The following is a 22,074-nucleotide window of genomic DNA, read 5'->3' as shown; positions in this document are numbered from 1 at the left end:
TTACCAATGGGACTGAGCTCCACAGCCTTTCTGGGTAACTTGTTTGCTTAATACTGCAATGATTTCATTCCCTACACGTTATTAGGGATATTTTTAGCTGAATATTTTACATTTGAAAATAAATGTATTTGTTGCTTTTGTTCATTTTTGAAATTGCAATTTTAAACCTGAAAGACTAGTAGTAACCTTTGGTAGTGGATTGCATCCTTAGGGACAGTATTCCCTTCTTTGAGTTTAAGGAAATTCGAGATGGAGACAGCTGGCATTAAATGTTAACAGATCCATTAGGCTAGAAGAGGAGTGACTTCAACAACACTACACAGAAATTTCAGAGCATCTGCACCTAGATGCTCAAAGATTGTTATCAGGGCCTGTATAAGTAAAGTTAACATTTATTTAAGACCTGGTCTTCTGCATCACATTGTCAATATGTGGTTCTGGACAGTTTGGAGTGAAAAAAAATCTATATTCATATATAGCAAACAAGAAATGTGAGACACTGATGCTAAAGTCAGAGGGAATTTCATAAGAAAACTTTACATTTGAGTTTTGACAGATTTTTTTTTGAGATAAAAACATTTTAAACTTATTTGTGAGCACCTCACAAATTTTGAGTTTTCCTCAAATCTTTCAGAGCTCCAAGATTGGCTTCCTTTTAAAACCTCAGATTTTCTGTGGAAATGACCATTGACTTGCTGTGTTTGGATGAAATGGATTTAGAGAGTGCTTATGTAAGAAAGTCTCAAAGTATTTGGAAGTTTTATGAATAATTATTAATTTTTGAAGCAGGTACTCTATTAGCATGGAATTTGGGACTTTAAGACAATAGCACAGCTGCATTTAGCACTGATTACATACATATGTAAAAGCAAATTTGCATTTCGTAGAGCACATTGAAATAAACATAGGGTATGCATTTATCTCATGATGAAATCCTTTCAGTAAATGAAAGTATTGCACTTCTAACATCAAATCTCATGGCTCCTTCTCAGAGCTCTCTTTTTCTGCTCAGCTTTGTACCTCCAGCTGTTTTGCTGGAACTTCACTGTGGATGTCCTGCTCCTATCTGCAGTGCAGTGTAATGCAAATCACATCTGGCTTTTGTGACTGGACAGTTGGAGCAAAGAAGTAGAACCTGCTCTGGCACTTGGAAAAATATAATTTAGAATTTCATCTTCAAAAATTTCCTGGATCTGCTTAGTTATTCTCAAACTTCCCTTCTAATTTCACTTTTCTTTGACTAGTCACATTATTGACAATTTTATTGATTGCTTCTTTACAGTAGGTCACACATTACTTTGTCATGAAAATACAAGATACAAAGATTTGTATCTTGCTGTACAATTTTCTTGATTGTTATATAATTTTTACTTTTGATCTTTCTTAAGTCTTTTAAAAATGTTATTGAAGAAGTCTTTGTCTCTTACTCATGCTCTCTGAAATGTATATTTTCCTCTTATTATCATACTACTTTTCCACGCTATCCTTCAATATTGTTTATTGCCAAGTTTTAAAATTCTGCACTCCTGTGGTGTTACCTTTCCCGTAGACTTTATAGGCTCTATTTTTATTGTTATTTTAAAGTGCATTGCCTGTCCCCAAACTAGTATTTCCAAAATGGAAGTGAGGAGAATGAAAGGCATTTAGAAGAAGATTTATATTTTAGTTCTCCAACTTTTACCTTTGAAGCTGCTTGAAGTGCCTTAAGAAATTCTTGGCACCTTCTTTAGGTTTCTTACAGTTAAGTCTTCACCCTTAACACAGTGAACTACTTTTCCAGTATAGCTCTTTCTAAATTTGCATATTTCTATATTATATATTTCTAATTGGTTCTGGAAGGGATACAGTGGGCTTTACAAACTGACTCAGGGAGAAGATTGCATACATTTTTAAAACAGTGATAAAAAGTACTGATTCAGGTTGTTGTTCTTTTTTTTTTCCCTTCAGACCTCTGCAGTAGCATATGTTATTTAGTCTACCTTTATCTACTTTAACTCAGTAGAGAGGACTTTGTAACTAAGACCAGAAGGAGATACCTGTGTTGCCACAGGGTCAGACCCCTTGAACTATTTCTCTGAACTATCTGATGCTGCAGTCCCCTTGGAGAAAGGTACAGTCTGCGTCCTGGTTTTGTACAGCCGTCTAGAGAGAAACACACCATACCTAGTGTGTTTGGTAACATATATCTCTCTGTCTGGTTTGGTATTCATATTCCATGCATCACCATGGTATATGAGTGCCTAGCAACAGTTGCATAAAGTAGACGGAAAAGCAAGCTAAACAGGTTTGATGACTGGTTCTGTATTCCATTTTCCTTTCATGTGCATTAGAATCTTGTATCAAGTGTGCATTTTTTTCCAATTTTTCTGCCACAACTACTCTCAAGAGCTGTTAGCAACAGAAACTAGCACTTCCCCAAAAGAAGATTCTGCCCTGTAGATCACCTAAACAGCAGTAGGCTCTTCAAAATGAGCGGAGACATCCAAGAGACTATGCATTTCCTTAAACATCTATCCATAGTTTTTGATAACACACGACTGAAAAGAATGAATTACTACAGCTTTAATCTCATGACCGGTGCATGTATTTGATATCCGTAGTAGATTTTCCTTCCCTCTGAGCTATTCATGGGAAGATGTGCACAACATGGACTGGACCATGGTTTAAGCTGTAATAATATATCTTTACATTCTTTAGGCTGGGCATATGTAAAGTTGAAATAAAGTGGAATGTTGAAACTGTTAATGTTGGAGACTTGGTAGTATGTAAGCTCTCCTGCACGAGCCTGTCCCTTGACAAATGTGTGTGCGTAGGGAATGCCTGTCTTTTAAGTCACTTTAAGGAAGGCTTATTTTTCATACAATTTCTCTACTTCAATCTGCATTTCTTCCACTGCTTCAGTATGTTTTTGAGAGACCATTTAAAGTAAATCTTGGAGCCAGGTGTAATATTGTTGAAAATTACTTGCCTGTTCAGATAATGTGAAGCTGTGTATATTGGTGTAGGATTTATTTACTTGCTCAAAGATTTTTCTGGACAGGGGAGGTTAAGTAAACTCTAAAAGTATTTTATTGGTTCTGGCTAGTTTTGAAAATGGGATATTTGTGTCAAAGTTGACTTAATGCTAATGGCAAGAAAAAAAGAGGGAGAAGGGGGAGAAATATATCATTTCGTGTCAAGTAAAATGTTATAATGTATCTATACCATTTTTCTTTTTTCACTTTTCCAGAGTGGGGGGAATGGGAAAGATTTTCCTGATGTTTTTTCTTTATTTTTCCACTTCCAGTAGACATAGGAAAATTCCATATCTGTTGCTCTAGACACGACATTGATTCTGCTGTTTTTTTTTCTGCTTCTGTTTTTGTATATGATCGTATCAGAGTCATATGTGATTTAAGGGTATCATCATTTGAATCAAAATGCTCATAATGATTGATTAAAATTTTCAGTATTTGTATTTGTTTCTATTAACACGCTATATCTCCAAGTATTCTGAAGAGTGGGACATACTTAGAAGTTATATATTTTCAGTAACTGAAGAGAATGTAACCAGTTAGAAATGTATTTATTTTCCTCGGTTATCATTGTTATTGGCTTATACAAAGAAAGGCTGTATAATAAATTAAAGTAGTATTCGTATATGTAAAGGAGCTAACTGTAATTCCTGTAGTGCATCCAAATAGGTTTTGATTAAGCACAGAATACAATTAATAGAAGTGGCTTTATTAAATTTTTGTTGATCACATGGCAGTAAAGAAAGTTATTGATTGAATTCAAATATTCTCTGCAAGTTACAGACTGAACACTGTGGTGTGGTAAAAGTGTGTAAGAACCAGAATGCAACATGGACTAGAAAAAAAACTACTGTCATTACAGGTAGTGGCATGTCACAAAGTCTAAGCTTCTTTTATAGCAGGAGAAACAACTTTGACTCTACAAGTCCTATGTAATTTTAGCCTTGGAGTGGTGTATTTACAGTTATATAAATTAAGCAAAATAAAGCAGAAAAAAAAGTAAGGACTTGAACTGACCATGAAGTGTTTTAATCATGAGGTATGTAAAGAAAAAAAAATAAAGCACTTAAATCTTTCACAACATATTAATTCAGATATCAGTTCTTAGCCTTGCAATAATAAACGTAGTGGCATTCTGTAAAAGAGGATGGAGTGATTCTGGATTTACAGTGAATAGAGATTAACATCTGACAGGCCTTGTTCAGTCAATTATCTTTTTAAAAATGATCAAAGTTTGAAATCTTTCGGTGCATAATATTTGTTTTGGTTCCAAGTGTATCTGGGATGTCCCAGTGTTACTAAGACTGTAGTTTATATGTAAGTGGAGATTATACGTGGGGTCTTTGTGTGTGTGTGTGTGATCAAATTAATAGTTTCTTTAGTCCACATAGTTCACACAGGCATTTTGAAAAATTGTAAAGATCCTCAAATAACAGGAGTTATGAAAGAAAGGATTTTTATTTCTCTGTGGAATATTCTTAAATATAGTCCAATACTATTTCTCTCTCAGAAGAAGTCTATATGCCTACATTGCTGTCTTATAATTTGGAAAAGATGCATTAATGATATTGATGCCCCATAGTGGTGTGTGTGGTTTCTCCCTACACCCCACAATGAAAGCAAAAAACACGAAGATGCAATATAACACCTATAAGTGACAAATAATTTTTCACTGTTTTAACAGACAATATTCTATAGTATTTCTGAATTGCTTTATCATCAGCCCAGAAAAACTGTCCTGTCCAGTTTTTAACACCAGTAAATAATAAATTAATCTGCATAGCTAAAGATGTCAACTGCAGTGAGCCATCTGCACCAGTATTACTGTTGCCCAGCAACTGTAATTTACTACTACGTTAGGCCACGTGATTTGGAGATGCTGTTTGCTGGGTAATCACTGGGCAGGAGGATGGCCCAGCCCTGCTCTGAGCAGACGGAATAATCTATTTTCAAATCCCAGTGATTTTCACTTAGACACTCTGTGCAGCCCAGATGAACTTTATTAACCTCTTCTTTGCTGTATTCTTGCTTCACAGTTGTATCTTGTCTTAATCATTCATGTATTTCCAATATGTTAAACCTAAATGCAAAACATGAAAGCAATCAGCATTTATTGCAGTGATGCATAATGCAGTGTGCTGAGCTGTGTTTAATTTTTTTTCCTTGTACTGTGTATGAGGCAGCTTAAATACATATTTGTATTACATGTATATGTAATAATGCATGTAAAAACTAACTTCTAGGGATTTATTTAGTATTGAAAAAAAAAGTCAAAAGATTATATTCACTATTTTGTTTTATAATCAAAATTATATAAGCTATAAGTTTTCCAAATTCTCATAGTTCATGTGCAAACTGTAGCTTTTTTATTAGTAAACAGTAGTGAAATATGTTTTAAGATTGTGAAAACATTGTAATACAGTTCATATAGTAATGCATTTTATCAGTTTTAAAATAACTTCAAGGTGTTAGTAACATTTAAAATAGTCTTTTAAAACTGTTTGTTTAAAAAGTTTACTCCAACAGTGATTTAGCACGAAAACACAGTGCCTATATCTATTGCTGCAGTTCGTGGAACTGATACATGGGGAACATGCTGCTGACTGGAACATACCATCATTCTTGAGCATCTTGAGACAATGTTTCCTGATGAACTCTCTTGTCTTCTTTTAATATCAGATCACAGAATGGTTGAGGTTGGAAGGGACCTCTGGAGATCACCTAGTCCAACCCCCTGCTCAGCAGGGTCACTAGAGCATGTTAGACAGGGTTGCATCCAGGTGGGCCTTGAAGATCTCCAGAGAAGGAGACTCCACCACTCTCTGGGCAACCTGTGCCAGTGCTCCGTCACTCTCACAGGGAAGAACTTCCTGTGTTTCAGTTTGTGCCTGTTGCCTCTCATCCTATCACTTGGCACCACTGAGAAGAGTCTGGCCCCATCCTCTTGACAGCCTCCAGTAAGGTATTTGTAGATACTGGTAAGATCCCCCCTCAGTCTACTCTTCTCCAGGCTAAAGAGGCCCAGCTCTCGCAACTGTTCCGCATAAGGCAGATGCTCCAGACCTCTGATCATCTTCACAGCCCTACACTAGACTCTCTCCAGTAGCTCCATGTCTCTCTTGTATTGGGGGGCCCAGAACTGGATACAGTACTCCAGACTGGGCCTCCCCAGTGCTGAGTAGAGGGGCAGGATCACCTCCGTTGACCTGCTGGCAACACTCTTCCTAATGCAACCCAGGAGACCAGTGGCCTTCTTGGCCACAAGGGCACATTGCTGGCTCATGGTCAGTTGTCCTCCAGCACTCCCCGGTCCTTCTCTACAGAGCTGCTTTCCAACAGGTCAGCCCCCAGCCTGCACTGGTGCATGGGGTTATTCCTCCCTCGAAGTGGGTTCCTGCACTTGCCTTTGTGGAACGAACCTCATGAGGTTCCTCTCTGCCCAACTCTCCAGCCTGTCCAGGTCTCTCTGAATGGCCGCACAGCCCTCAGGTGTGTCAGCCACTCCTCCCAGCTTGCTATCATCAGCAAACTTGCTGAGGAGGCACTCTGTCCCCTCATCCAGGTCATTAATGAATAAGCTGAACAAGACTGGAACCAGTACTGAGCCCCAGGGGACACCACTAGCTGCAGGTCTCCAACTGGACTGTGCTGCTGATCACAGCCCTCTGAGCTTTGTCTTTCAGCTACATGCTTTTCTGCACTGTGCACTCATCTAACCCACATTTCCTGAGCTTTTCTAGGAGGATGATATTTTTAAGGAGTATAGATATTTATTTTGTAGTGTTAATTCATTTGAGAAAGATAGATTTCATACTGTGAATATGTTTGTTTGTTGTGTATGTTTGAAGGGTGGTGCTGAAGGAAAACTTTGTTTATAGTATTGCCCAAGGTTTTTTAGGAGAGCTTTTTAGTTGTACATTGAGATACCTATTTCTTTTGATCTTCAATCATAGTTCTTCCTTGTTCCTAACATGATTTTATGATCTAGTTTCTTCCCTCTTGCTGTATTCTACCATCCGACTTGAGCCTATGATTTTATGCAGCTTCTAGTGCTTTATTTTCTATATTCCTCATACGATCTTGGCAGAAATGTCTGTCAAAAGATCCAAGTCTGGCTTCCTGACTTTCCTTCTCTCTGAAGTTGTCAGGAAACAAATAAGCTAATATGTTTCCAAATTAGAAATTGATTTCCTTGATAAAGCTTTGGGGCAGAGCTGAGCAATATCAGCATCATCCCTTTCCATTTCTGTGGAAATGCAATGATCTTTGCATTTTATGCATATCTTAAAGTTCCTTTTTATAGTACTAAATGACTAGTCTAAATGAGAATGAGACCCATTATCTTAAAATATAGCTCTGTTTTGAAAAACGACTGATAAAATGGCTTCAGAGATCTTCATTTTTGTTGTGTGCCAGCAGTTTGTAAATTAAATATGTTCAATTTGCAAGTCAAAATTTCTTTATCACTTCACATCTGGAATCTTAGAATCAGGCTGGATTCTCTTCTATCCGTACATTATCTACAAGAACAGAAATTCAGCATGCCAATCAATGCACTTACTTGTTGACAGATTTCCTGTTACTTTTGATGGGTTTGCATAGTTAGAGGAAATCTAAATGAATTCACAAAGGAATTGCCATACTGTCTTCAGTTGTGTTGTCTGCATTTGTGATGAGAATTGAAATGTAACTCATATTTATTATTGGAGTCAACTGTTAATTATAGAATATATAAAGCAAAGTGAGCTATAGAACATGATGCTTTAATTTTCTTCACTTTAATTCTGCATAAATGTTGCTAGTAAAACATGAATAAATTCACTTGGTATTCCCAGCTAGCAGAGTTTTTGTGAAATTTTTATTTTTGTTATTTTAGGCATATTTTATATATTAATCAGACACATTTTAATTATTTGTATATTGTTTTGAGGGGGCCTAACTTCTACATCAGTGAGTTAGAAGGCAAGGTATTATTTTCTGCATTCAGTAGCTGAAGTCTGAACAAGAATGGTATTAAGTTTCTAGCATGAAAAGTTTATTTTGCGCTGTGAAATATGTCAAATATATCTGTTACAGTCCTGTACAAATTACTTAAAGGTATGAGGTTCAGGATAAAGGAAATCTCTCAAGTATTTCTTCTGCAACAGCTGCAAAAATCATTTTTTATCATTAGGAAGAATAATAGTAGTTTGGAGGTGCATTAATTGGAAGTCAATTCTGAATAATTTTGTGTAGTTGAAAATAAGTAGGAAATACAATCTTGTTTAATTGTGCCTGTAATGTGTTTTAGGAGGTTGTTATCAAGAGCAATTATTCATCAGAAGGGTCAAAAACCCATTCAGGGATTAGAGGGACATGGAGATCATTCATTTACGTACTTTCTTCTCCTTTCTTCCCTCCTTCTCCTTCCTGCCTAACCTCCTCCGCCAAATCTGCCGGTACAAAAAGCAGAGCTTAGTATCTTGGACAACAATGAAGAATCTCCAGTACAATACACAGGAATTGCAAAATCTCATATGCTCACGTTAGATCTTTTAATTTTAGTAGAGATAGATTATGGAGAAAAGTCAGAGAACTGCTGCCCAGTAAGATGCTTGAGGATGGACACAAACTAAAGTGTTATGTATCTACAGCCATAGCAAATTTTACATCATCCATAAAAACAGGCAAATTCAATTTGTACTAAACAAAAGCATACTCCAATTAAAGTTCATGGAAAGTCTCTCTAATTACAGTAGAAATAAGAACAGGTCGGTGTTTGTTGTAATGTACTTCATTTTGAGCTCCTGCAGTTCCAATCAAAGAACAGCAGTTTGTACAATTTTGTATTTGCTTGAAGATGATATGTGCAAGTCATAATTGCTTTAGGGTTGTGATACTTCATTCCCCTGCTGAAGTGCATAGGAGGAATTTTATGACTAAAAGTTTTTTTTTTTTTAAAAAAAAAAAACAATAAAATAAAACTTTCTAAATTTCCCATTTTGATGTTTAACTGTAGGAGTTGCAAATTCACTTTTAAAGGCTTCAGTTTAATCTTGGTGCAGAGAAAAATACATTTATGTATTATAGGTAGCAGATGAGAGAGTTAAGGTTATCTTCCACATAAGTTTGTGTTGAACATGGTAGTAAAGAAATAACTTTTGTTTAGATTCCAGTTAGATGATGTAACTGGTCAAGTCTGATTGTATGTTGAAGATATGCCTAAATGCTTAGTTTAAATGCACACCTTAAATGTAAGAATTAGACTGCTTTTTCTGTAGCTCCACTCAATCCTATAGATGCTTCATTTGGGGCCTCAAAGATCCTATATTGCCTTAAAATTAGATTTCCTGGAAGATGCTCAGAACTGCTGAGTGTGAGCAGGTAGGCACCCCTTACTACTGTGGTTCCAATGCAAAATGCGGGACAGACAGGCACTAAATATCCTTACAGGGATCTTATTTCTTGGGCATGTTCAGAACCCGCCTAATGCCTGCCGAAAGGACTGATTATTTTACTTTGAAGTGCAACACTTTCATTGGGGGGAGTGGGGGGGGAAGCTGCAGAGGTGGCCAAAAGAATCAGGAGAACAAAGGCTGCTCTGAGCCTTTCATGTCCTTGGGCTGGTTCCTTGCTTAAAATACAGGAGTAGTGAGTCACTGTGAAAAGGTGCAGTGTCCAAATCTCCGTAAAAGGTCTGTGGTTAATGGGAAAAGGCATTCCTCACTTAGGCCCACTACAAAGTTCCTCACAGAATTCTGTCTTTCACCATACTTGAGGAGAACCCACCTCCCTAATATAAGAAATCTTGAGTCACTTTACCAAAGCCAGACATCTGTGTTAGCTGACACATTCAAAGTATGTGGCTGGAATTTGTTTTTCGATTAAACTTCAAAACCATCAAGAAAACCATGAAGATATCATCTAGAAATGGTAGCTATTTATGTAATGAAATTAGATTACTAATATTGAAACTCAGCTGTTGTAATTTAGATTTATTACAGCTGAAATTGGCCCTTAGACAAGGGACTTTTGTGTGAGCTGATCACCAATCAACCAAAATGGAAGTTAAGCTAAATGCAGTCTTGCTCAGATCCCCTGTGCAGTTGTGAACTGCTATGAATTCCTTTAGTAAGGAATTCAGCAGAGCTGAAAGAAGAATTCCAATTTTATTTCGGTCAGTTTTACTTTTTAACAGCTACTTGCTATATGGGTTGCAAGCCGGTCAGACTTATTTAAACAACCCGAAGAAAAAAATTGCACTGAAAATGGAAAGCAAAAGACAGTAGCATTATTATTAATACTAACTTGATTACTATAAACTTAAAACTGGGGCCAGAATCATACATCTCTTTGCAAAGTTGTTAGTAATTGCAAGCCCAAATTCCAAAGTGTGTATATACTATATTTATCAGAATAAGCAGGATAACAGTGCAATAGTAGGGATGGCCACTTAGGTTTTTTTGTTTACTTGTTTAGTAGAAAGTGTTGTTTACTTCTCACATAACTCTTTATGGAAAGCAGGGAAAAATTATTAAAGTTGTTAGCTGGTAGAATTGGCAAGGAACAGAGGTAAATAAATTATTTACTTTATCCCTTTGCCTATATGTTGGAAAATGGCCTACAATATATAGGTCTATAGTATGCATAGACCTATGCATTCCTATGGGAATTACCCTAGGAACGTATTTTAATAATAAAGTAATTTTGGAAGACCCAATTATTGTTTTTAAAGTACCATCAGTGTTCGGGCAAAGCTCCTTACTGATTCCAAATGAATACTTGCCCTCAGAAATTGGTGGTAACGTATGAGACTATGGAAGTACATGAAGTTCATTAACACGCCTCTGTCCCTAATTCAGAGGGAACGTATATACTACCAATGTGACCTCTGTGTCCTAAAATTTAAAACATTATAAGCTATGTGAAGAACTCAATAGTTGTGACTTAAAGGTAATTAAGCATTTACTTTTGTTCTAATGATTATAATTAATGATTATGGTTATAATTATCATTTTCAGTCAGCAGAGTTGATTGTTGAACTACGTTAGTCATTTTTGTGTCCTCTCCTCTCTCCCAGTTTTGGAAAATTATTGCAGTAAAGGAATCATTGCTGTGCCCCATGAAATTCCAAATATTTTTTTTCATTTTGCTGGATTTTTATCCTCCATTGTTCAGTTGTGCGTAAACTGAATCTAGCCTGACATGAAATTGTTAGAAATATGGGCCTCATCGATAGCTTGAATCACAGGAATGAAAAAATCCACTGTGAATGTTAGCTGTAAAGCAATTGTAGTGGTAGTATTTATGCGGAGGTTTGCAATACTGCCACAAGTAGTATACTACAATAGTATAGCATTTTGTTGATTGTATTAAACTGTCTTAATTACAATACCTTTATTTTATTGTATTTTGTGTGTGTGTTTTCTTTTTTCTGCAGATTAAAGAATGGCTCTGTTTAAACTGCCAGATGCAAAGAGCGTTAGGTGGTGACCTAGCACCAGGTCAGGGGCCTGGGCCACAACCGCTACCACCCAAACAGAAGACACCCATTCCACCTTCAGCAGGTAAACCGTCTCCCCAGCCACAGCCAGTTCAAAAGAAAGATGCTTCTCCAAAACCTGATCCTTCTCAGCTAGCAGAATCAAAAAAGCCCCTACCACAGAAAAAGCAGCCATCCATGCCTGGGTCTCCCCCTGTAAAATCAAAACAAGCTCGTGCTGAACCTACTGAGATCTCCCAGGAAAAGGATTCTGCTCCAAAGTCTGATCAGGCTAAGCTGATACAGGTTGAAGATAAGCAAAAACAACCCAGTATACAAAAATCTACAACTGATACTGTGCCTACCTCTGCAGCACCAGGGCTGAAACAGGATTCAGCAGGTTCCAGACCCCCATCAGCTCAACAGAAAGTGACAGACTCCCCAAAACCAGAACTTACCAAGCCATCACAAGATGTTCATCCAGCCGGGGAAAAAACGGATTCCAAACCCCTACCACAAGTATCTCGGCAAAAATCGGATCCCAAGCTTGTTTCTCAGCCTGGGCCTAGATCAGATGCTAAAACTCAAAGACCTGTTGAGCCAGCACAAGTGAAAGATGACCCTAAGAAGTTACAAGCAAAACCAACTCCAAAGCCTGATACCAAACCAACTCTAAAAGGACCACAAGTGGGGGCAGGGCCCAAGCCTGCGCCAGCACAGTTGACACCTCAGCCCCAGCAGCCTCAGAAAACTCCAGAGCAATCAAGGCGTTTCAGCCTTAATCTAGGAGGTATCACCGATGCCCCTAAGCCTCAGCCGACAACACCACAGGAAACAGTTACTGGGAAACTTTTTGGATTTGGAGCTTCAATCTTTAGCCAGGCCTCAAATTTAATTTCCACAGCAGGTCAGCCAGGGACTCAGACATCAGGTCCTCCTCCACCCAGCCCTGCTGTGAAGCAACCCCAACCCTCATCACAGCCACCTGCCTCGCCAGCACCCCCCAAAGAGGCCGGGCAGGCTCAGCCTTTTCCAAAATCTCTTCCTGTGAAGAAAGAAGCCAAGCCTCTTACGACGGAAAAGTCAGAGCCAACAAAAGTGGATAGCGTTTTAACCACTAAGGGATCCGATCTAGAAAAGAAACCTAGTTTGGCTAAAGATAGCAAGCCTCAGGCTGTTGAAGCTAAAAAACCTGCTGGGTTGTCAGAACTGGAAAAGGCCAGCCAACCTAAAGTGTCTTGTCCCCTTTGTAAAACTGGACTCAATATTGGTTCTAAGGATCCTCCCAACTTTAATACATGTACAGAATGCAAGAAGGTAGTGTGCAATCTCTGTGGATTTAACCCAATGCCACACATAACTGAGGTAAGGCAATGTAATTTGAATTTACTCTGTATTCATACCAGCAGGTTTCCTGTACTGTGGAGGCCAGTCTGTATTTTAGCTATAAAATTATTGTGAAAATTCTGAATGCTTCATCTTAGGGCTTTTGAAGTTAAATATTTGTGTTGTGTGAAACTTGGTCACAGTCAGAAAATACTTCCAGTGGTTATTTATTTATTTATTTACAGATTAAAGGAGTCTATTACAGTCTGGTTGCTGGGCTTTTAAGGCACAAGCAGATTGCTAGTTATGTTTAGGGAATCTTCTGAAATTAGTATTACTACAATAGAGCAAGCTGCTGCATTTTCCAGTCTACCCTGGGATAAAGTTCTCTTTCATAAATTTCAGTATAGAACATTAATATGTACTCTTCCTCCTTTAATCAATACCTCTGATTCAGGCAATTATTGAATGAAGGAACGTGTTAATTAGTTTTTCCCCCTCGTATACCATTTAATACAACCCTAAGCTTATTCAATTAATCTCATTCTGTCTCTGGAGTCTTTGTACATGTTGAGGTACTCATTAGGAAGGTTGAAGTTTGAGTGATACCAGTCTGGTATGGTAAAAGTACACAAAGTTTACAAAGCCATTTTGTTAATTAAAGGATGTGTGTTTGAAAGCACCTTTTCCATGATTGCCTAAGAGAGATCTAGTGGGACCAACTCATGTTTAAAAGAATTAAACAATTTATTTTCAATAGTTTCCTTAAATTCCACTTTTTTACCCTCCTTTTTCTTTTCTTTTTTTTCCCCCCTCATCAAAGTTTTTTGAAAGGGCAAGGGGATTGGAAACTTTGTGCAAACTTAAGAGAAAGGAGAGACATATCTTACATTCCATATCAAATTGGCAAGTTTCAACTCAACAAAAGCAGACCACCTAAAAATACTTGTAAGTAGTTTAAATGTGTAACTCAGTTTACTCAGCACCTGAGAAAAGTAGCTGTCAGTGTTGTGTGTTTGGTATCTGAATGAATAACTTAGAAATGGCTCCGTGGGTTGAAGGTGATCACATCAATACCCTAAGATGATTAGGAATGTTGGGAGAAATAGGAAATTGCAGGAAGAAAATTACTTATATTTTGAGTATGTGTTTTTCTTATGGATTATTTTCTTAACTACCTACTTACCCAAACATTTGAAAGCATTTGTCCTACTATCATCACATCACCACTTTTTTGTTTGATTATGAAAATATTGTTTATTATCTTTGAAGTTCTGTAGAGTTTAAAAAAAGAAAGAACTGAAAATGCAGGAAGATTTATCAGCGATTGAAAAGCAGAAAGTTCCACTGACTTTTAATGTTGCTTGTGCACTGAGATCCATCAAAACGTACAAATTCCCTCATCACCATGCTTCTTCCCACCCATATGGGTGTAAAGAACCACCCGTAGAACCACACATAGAAAGTGTGTGTATGCATGTGCGCATACACACACGCACACACACAAACTCACACACATGTGTTTAGGTTTTAAATACTGAGTCTGTATGACTCTGCAGAAGCACTCGAGTATGCTAACACATACTCATCAGTTCTGGTGAAACATTGTGCTAAGATGACTGGATGACTGTTGCCTGGTGCTTGAATTGACTAAGTCAGCTCGGAGACTTAGGTGTCATGGTGTGGGAATGTGGTGCGGTGTGCAGATTTATCCTCTTTATATTTCTGTTTGAGATGAGAAGGTTAGTATTCTGTTTTCTTTCTCCCATCTCATTGTCGGAGGATTCTCTCTTTCAACTGTTTTGAATATGCCGATCTTCAAATACTAGTGATTTTTTTTCTGTAGTCTGACTTCCTCATGCCTTTCCTTGCCTTTTTCTTAACTCTGTTGCATTCTCTTCTTTCTTATACCATTTATTCAGATACCTGTCCACATTTTTCCATTTTATCTTCTCATTTCCCATCATTTTTTCTTATGTTTGATAAGCCACTCTTCCTTGAGAACATGAGGTAGCTTGCTTGGCTGAGGACAGCCTGACTCTCATTTGAGTAATGATGGAAGACAGAAGAGGGAGCTCATCCTGTCCTCTCCCAAATAGGCTTTGCAAGTAGTGTGTTTAACCCGAGTTAGCAATTCTGTCCCTGCATGAGTATAGTATACAGTATACTGTTCCTGTTACACAACAGGAACATGATGACAAGCTTGTGCTCACTAGCTTACTCTTTTCTACTGCAAGCTGCTTCCTAACGCCTTTAGTAGAATGTCAGAGTCTTTTTTGGAGGCTAGAAAGGAAGAATAGAAATGCTTTCTGGAATTGGCCTTTATTGTGCTCTCCTGCCCATTTTTTTTGTTCCTATTCTCTGTATTCAAGAGTATAAAGAGAAAAAAATACAATTCTAAAAGCTGGTATTTTCTTTTGGTCCCAGAAGGTGTTTTGGATGAACAAACACAGTGGGTATTTTACAGTTTTTCTTTGAGGCTGTAGCTGTATTTCTAACAGGTGCTTATGTATTATCTACAAATTGTTGCCTTAGTAACAGCTGAAAATGAGGTGAGTTTTATTGACTGAGTGATGGTTCAAATCCTGTTACTAACAAAGCTTGTACTGAGTTATATGGTAAGAATCAGTCCCATGGAGCAGGGAAACCTGTGTTACGTTGACAAGTACAGAAAACCATCTAAATTCCCTGGACACCACTATCTTTAAAACTTTTACTAGGGAATATCTTCCAGGCAACATGCTGCTGTATTGTAAATGTGGCTGAGAGTACTTTAAAGGGAGAAAAGTGCTTTCTCCCTGTGACATCTGTTTATTCTTGCCATATGTGACAGGACTAACTTTTAAGAAAGTCTTTTTTTAAGCCATTGAAAAGAATGCCTCCTGTGATAACTCCTCTTCTGCATAAAATAAGAGAACTAAACTTCTACCTGGATCTAAATCAACAGTATTCTATTTATTTCAGTGAATTTATGCTGATTTGTGCAAGCTGAAAATTAGGCCAGAATCTTTTTTCCTCAGAATAGTCTCCTTGTTCTTTTTCCTCTCCGATTTGTTTATCCAACAGTCAAATTTGCTTAAATGGTAATTTATCCATGAAGCAAACAACCACAAATGATTAAATAAATGACACTTGATGGATTTCAAAGATCCCCAGGACTATGTGAACCCTAATGCACAAGCACAGACTCCTCATCCTGCTATTTGCTCAATAGGGAGGAGTGTTGTTTATCGGCCCTTTAATTAGCTTTCCAGCTCAGGTAGTTGGAAGCGGTTCTATTTTTAGTAGCAAAGCACAAGATCACAACTGCAGGAGCAAGAAATGAAGTGTGTGGAACGACCATTTTGTGCATTAAAAACTCAGGGAAGCTATTGAGAGAATATTGAACAAGAGCAGAGATGCGCGTGGCTATAAGTATGTTGAGGCAGCAGGGTCGGTAGCATAGCACCTGCGATGAAACAGTGTAGTAGCAAAATACGAAAGAATGGTTTAAAAGACAAGCAAAGAAAGGCTAAGAAATTATTTTTAAAAAACACATAATCTGTACAGGCAACAAGTAAGAATAGTGTATTAATAGAGTCACGCCTCGTGAACAGGAAGAGCTCAAAATGTAATGTGTGTACATGTGAGTGTGCTAATGGAGCTAATTTAATAGGACTGCCAAGGGAACAACAGAAGCACTTTTTAGTCTACTGATAGCTATACAATTATCTGCAAGGGTGCTTGGAAGTAAAAAATATTCCGTGTGTGAAATAGTTTATTGGGGCTACAGTAAGGAGAGAATTGCTCCGAATAAAGGAGGGGCAGAGAGGACTGGGGAAGGGCAGGAAATGACGTTGTCTCAGACTTGTAAAGGGTTCCTTCCTTGAAAAAGGTATGATCAGAATAGATGATGTTAACAGATGTTAATAGATGATGATATAAGCTTCTTCGGAGAGGAGGAGAATTTTATTGTTATGGTGTTTGCCATGTACCTGTATACTTCTTGGTTTCTTGTACCTCCTCCTAAGGAACTGGAGAAAGGATATTGCACATGTGAGCCCTGATGTGGGTAACAGACAGCTCCTGCTTTCCAAACTTTCACTGATGTCTGACTCTAAATGGAGCAAGACCCTCGGCAAGTGTGACCCATTATGTTTAAATTGAACAGGAATTTATCCAGGCTTCAATAGTGGGCTTAAAAAAAAAAGAATAGAAATCTACCCCAAGTGAAATGAGCCCTGCAATTCAATGCCCAGATATAGATCAGACTACTTAAAGGAACTCTTCGGGAACATTGTAAAGTGATGAGCCATCTATGATTCTAATGAAAAACGCTAGAATGGTGTGCTGCATCATCTCAGATGACACTTATTGCCTATTTTTAATTTAATAACAACTCTATACTCTCATGTTTTGCCTATTTGAGAAAGTTTAGACCATTTTGCAAGCTGGCAGGTTTGACTTCTATTAGAAGTTTGTATCTCTTCTATTGTGTTTAGTGGTGAATTGTTTTGGAGACAGATAGTGTCTGGGATACACAGTGAAGAAGTGTTTTCACTTAAGGTACAAAGAGAAAACTAACAACTGTTCCTCTCAGTTGCATAATTTGCCTGCTCTGCCTCTACCATTCCCCTTATGCTTAAAGCTCATCTTCAAAATCTGATTGTAAAAAAGTGAGCCTTATTATTATTTAATAACAGGAGCTAAATCATACAGAAATAAACAGGTTAACATAATATATTCATTAAAGCTTATGGAAATTTTATCTATTGATAAGCCTTTATAATTGAGAAAAAATGTTAAAACTACTAATTATTATTATTATTAAAGATAAAATCTGGCATGGAAAACATAATGTATTTGAGATGACAAAAGCCCTGGTGTATTTCTCAACTATCAGAATGAAACTAATTAAACTCCAAATGAAGTATCCTGCTTTTCCTGTTGAACTGATTCAATATGTATAATAGACTCAGTATTAAAAGAGAGATTTATTTTATAGCAAAACAACTATCTCTTCCCACTTGTAAATCATGCATGTAGGAAAATATGTTTAGTGCCTGAATTCACCTTTGAAATAAGGTTGAAGTTTCTTCAGGAGAGTTAATCTTCTGGTAACCATAGCTGCAAAGGTAATAAAATGCTGTAAGATGCAGACTTGAGTTGTCTAGGCTGCTTGAAAATACATGTTAGAAGCCTATATCCTTCCCTAGATCTAAAGCTGTGTTCCAAAAATTCCTTCCTTTGACCTGATAGTTCTCTAGAGGCCTGAACTTCTGTCTTTTGCACATGGCTTGAACTACTCCTTTTGAGCAGTGGCCAGTTTCTGTTTAAATCCCTTTGAAATACAACTATTAGATGAAACCCCTTTGGGGATCTGATTTTGGCATGTATCTGTATAGCTCAGCTAGAGGCGGTGCGCTTGGCACCAAACATATTGGTAATGACCACTTAAAAAAAAAAGGAGAGAAAGAGAGAGAGAGAAAGGGAGAGGGAAAAAAAAGAAGGCTGCTCTTACTCAGATATAAGGTGCTGGTGGCTTGCTTAGTTTTTTCTCTCTGATAATATTACTTACAAAATAGATTTGCAAATATACAGTGTGACTTCAGGACTCCCACCCCAGGGCAAACCTGATACTGTGATGTTAGAGCCCAGGTTCTTGTCTCCAGATCTCCACCAAAACCCCATGTTTTTGCATTTTTTTAGGTTCAGTAGGGGAAGTAAAATCAAGCATTGCACACTGTACCCAGATGAGCTAATAATTGCTAGATATCTTGTGACGATTTTGTTTGAGTTCCTTGCTCATGTGGAGGGAAATGAAAACATCTGCACTTTCCCCCAACAGTCTCCATGAGCTAGTGTCTTGCATTTCAGTAGGGCTGTTCGTCGCAAGTGAGTTATATACTAGGGTAATTTTATTGTTTTGCCACTCAGGTTATCTTTGTTACTTCTGAACCTGAGGTTAATTCTGGGGCAGAATTTGAAAGTAAGACTTTAGATCTCCAGAGTTACTAGTTACATACATGCATTAGTTGCAAATTTGGATTCTTGCTATTTTTTTTTCCTTTGATGTTTACAACCGTAAAATTTGTGAATTTTGGAGAAGTTTTCCTGGAACTAAGCATGAGGAGTGAAAAAAAAAAAAGACTATTATAATTCCTCAAAGTAATAATTTGACCTTTGGAAGCATCATTATCACAATTAATTGCCTGCTGCTTGTTTTCTTTATTCAACCCTTAAAAGTTTCCAAATTGTCTCTCAAAAGCAAGTACTCTGGGGAAGGTTAAATACTGTTGAAACAATGATGCATAGACATAAACCTGTGAAAGGCCAGATGGCTTTTATTAATGTTTGCAGTGGCTGTTGATGGTGTGAAATCCAAAAGGATGCCAGCAGCAGCACTGCTGCTGACATGCATGCAGCTCCTGTCTAGCTGGCCATTTTTCTCGTCCACTTAGAGTTCGTGTATGCTGAATTCTCTGCCTATGTAAATTTAGTCCAATCTCAATTTCTTTATGCTTTCAAAGACGAAGGCTTAGGTGAATGATTAGCATAGAGCTTTCAGTGCTGATCCTGTGTGTGTTCTGCTTTTCCCCCATGCTATCAGGAAATCAGATGGACTATAGAACCAGAATATTAGTGAGGGTCAAGCAGGAGTCTGAGACCTGAAGTAGATAATCAGGAAAATTACTGACCTGGCCCTGAGCCAGATGATTTTCTTCTTCATAATTCATTAGAAGTTTGGTTGGTGCCCCTGTCATTAAGTGAGGAAGAAGTCTTCTGAAAGCTAGCTTGGCATTAATTACGTCTATGTTTGGCATATTCTAATGAATTTTATAATTTTTAATAATATTTTAAAGAGATTTTATTTTTGAAACTTATTTTACATCAAAGAATAATATACTTTTGTTCTTGTTTTACTGAGAAATAAAGGTGTTTATTTTAAGAAGTTTAAATATTGTGAGATTCAGTGACTTGAAGACAAGACTCAAGGATTCTAAAATACTTTGACCCACTTTTATTAAGTGAACAGACAAAAAAACATAGTAAACATTGCCCAGCCCAGATGCCTTAATAAGACAATGATTACTATCTGATTCCATTAATAATATAGACAGGCACTGTCTGAACCTCTGTAATCAGGAAAATATTTTCAGTTTTCATATCAGAACATTCACTTGGTTTGATATTCTCATAAAGTCATTGTAGGGGAAACTTGTATACAATTCTTTTTTCTCATCCTGAAAAAATAAAAAGCTGATGCTCTTTCTAGGAAGAAATGCTAGAATAAATTTTTGCTTGATTGGTTGGTTGATTTTTTTGTTTTAGTGTCTGTGATAAATATTCTTTTCTCAGATACAGAAAATCCTTTCATTGGATATTTGTTAATGTAATAGTCAAATTATTAGAACTAGATGGAAATATCTAAACTTTGGATATTTAATGAAATTCTGAAGAGATCTGAAAAAATACTGTAAGTTTAAAAGTTTTCATGCATTTGGTAGTGACCTTATTTCTTGAATAATTTAACTATTCATATTGTTACAGCAGCTAGTAAATCCTAATGATTGCCTCTGTTTAAAATTTCATGCCACTCTTGTGCTGACCAGAAGGCTAATGTTCATCAACAGCGTGGCTGTACGGTAGTAAGGAAAGGTTAATATTGTGCAGAAAGCAGGTCTAAAAAGAACTTGTGTGACACTACTGTGGTGATTTAAACCTAATGGGATTTCACAAGTATAATCAAAAGTGTTGTGCAGTTAATTGTAACTGCTTGCATGATATGTGACCATCAGTAAAAGTGATTAATCAAACCTTAAAATAGAAAGAAAGAGTGAGCAAGATGAGGCACTTCTTTGACTCCTATGTGTTACACAATATTAATTCATGCTATCCATGCTATTCATGCTATATGTAAAGAATTTAAGTATCTTTTGAAAATTACTAACTAGAGAGGTTTTTTTTGTTTGTTTGTATGGGGTTTTTTTGAGTACTGTTGAAATGCGTATGATTCAGCAGAATGAGAATAAACCTGGCTTTCAATTTGATATCGTTTATGAATAAATTTCATTTCTCTGGTGTTAGTAAGAGAAAAGGTGGGGCTTGTGGGGAATCTAAGCCATTGCATAACTGTGGAAAAGAGATTAAATTCATACCAGTAAGCTGTCTGAGTTGCTGTCCTACAGCATTTGAAGCAGGAGATCATGGACTGATGCTGAAGGGGGAGATCAGCAGCCACTAAACTGTTCCATCTGAATTTTGAAGAAAATAGTAATGCATCAGGAAAAACAAAAGTTATATATTTTTTGCAGTAATTAGAGGGGGGAAAAATAGCCATTAGGCTGTGTTAGACCAGAACACTCACTGAGAAGAATGGAGAAGGATGCTAGTTTTGCTTTCATGTTTTGAAGGTTAGGGAAATCACTCAAATAGTGATGTAACCTAGGTTTCTGAGGACAAGACTCAAAAGACCATATGGTAGTGTTCTGTTTTTAGTATTCCTGAGCTAGTAATCTTCACTTTTTTTTTTTTCCCTCCTTAGCAAACTGCCTTCATGTTGGAAATAGTCCAGTTGTCATATAAAGAGGTATTAGAAACTGAGTATAAGGAATCTTGTCCTTAAATTTTCAATGTTAATGAATGTAACTGCTTTTTGAGGAGATTGTGTCCTAGCAGTTAGATGAATAAATTGTGCCAAAACTATAGGTGCATTTCTAATTCTTCAGAAGATTTTCCTATAGGAGTACATCAAAGATAATGTCAGAACTCTGAAACTCATATCAGTTTCAATGTAGTAGTCTGAGCCAATACAAATCTTTTGAAATTTTTTTTAATATCACTTTTATAATCAATCAGTACTCATATCTCCTTTTATCTATAATGAAGAAAAATATTCATTTTTCTAAATGCTGATACTTCTTTCATAACTATCATTTTCAAGATATTAAGTAGCCCTTATCTCTTTGTACATTTACAGTATGATCCTAAGTCCTTCACATTTGTGAAAAGACTGTAAGATACACTTATTCATATTAAAAAAAAATTGTTTCATATTGAAATAGATACTTTTTTTTTTATCAAAAGCCTATTTGATACTGAAATTTGGTTAAAGCAGTAAGATTCCAATGTGCTCTGACTTCTTGTTCATGTTTTTTTGTGTCTCCTTATAGACTTATTTTCTACTTTTCTCTTAATTTCCAATCAGAATTATACACTTAAACTGATTAAGGTTCCAGTCCAGCCTTGAAAAGTACTGCATTTTTGTTTTAATTTGTTTTTTACCAGTTTTTT

At 36.9% G+C, this 22,074-nt stretch overlaps 1 protein-coding gene across 1 annotated transcript in view; it reads left to right on the top strand.

Annotated features, from left to right (window-relative positions):
* The window catches only part of LOC146601832 (protein piccolo-like), a 177,975-nt gene that overhangs the window by 8,857 nt on the left and 147,044 nt on the right, over positions 1-22,074 (top strand). Inside the window, exon 3 of the mRNA XM_085325757.1 lies at positions 11,434-12,840. Within this exon, the coding sequence (XP_085181883.1) occupies positions 11,434-12,840 (1,407 nt within the window). The remainder of the gene's footprint in view (positions 1-11,433; positions 12,841-22,074) is intronic.

The sequence above is a fragment of the Rhea americana genome, unplaced genomic scaffold (genome assembly GCF_003343005.1).
Source record: "Rhea americana isolate MKP2758 unplaced genomic scaffold, rheAme1 scaffold_1, whole genome shotgun sequence".
NCBI lineage: Eukaryota > Metazoa > Chordata > Aves > Rheiformes > Rheidae > Rhea > Rhea americana.
Note: the sequence above shows the minus strand (reverse complement) of the source record. Positions and strands in the feature narration are given on the sequence as shown.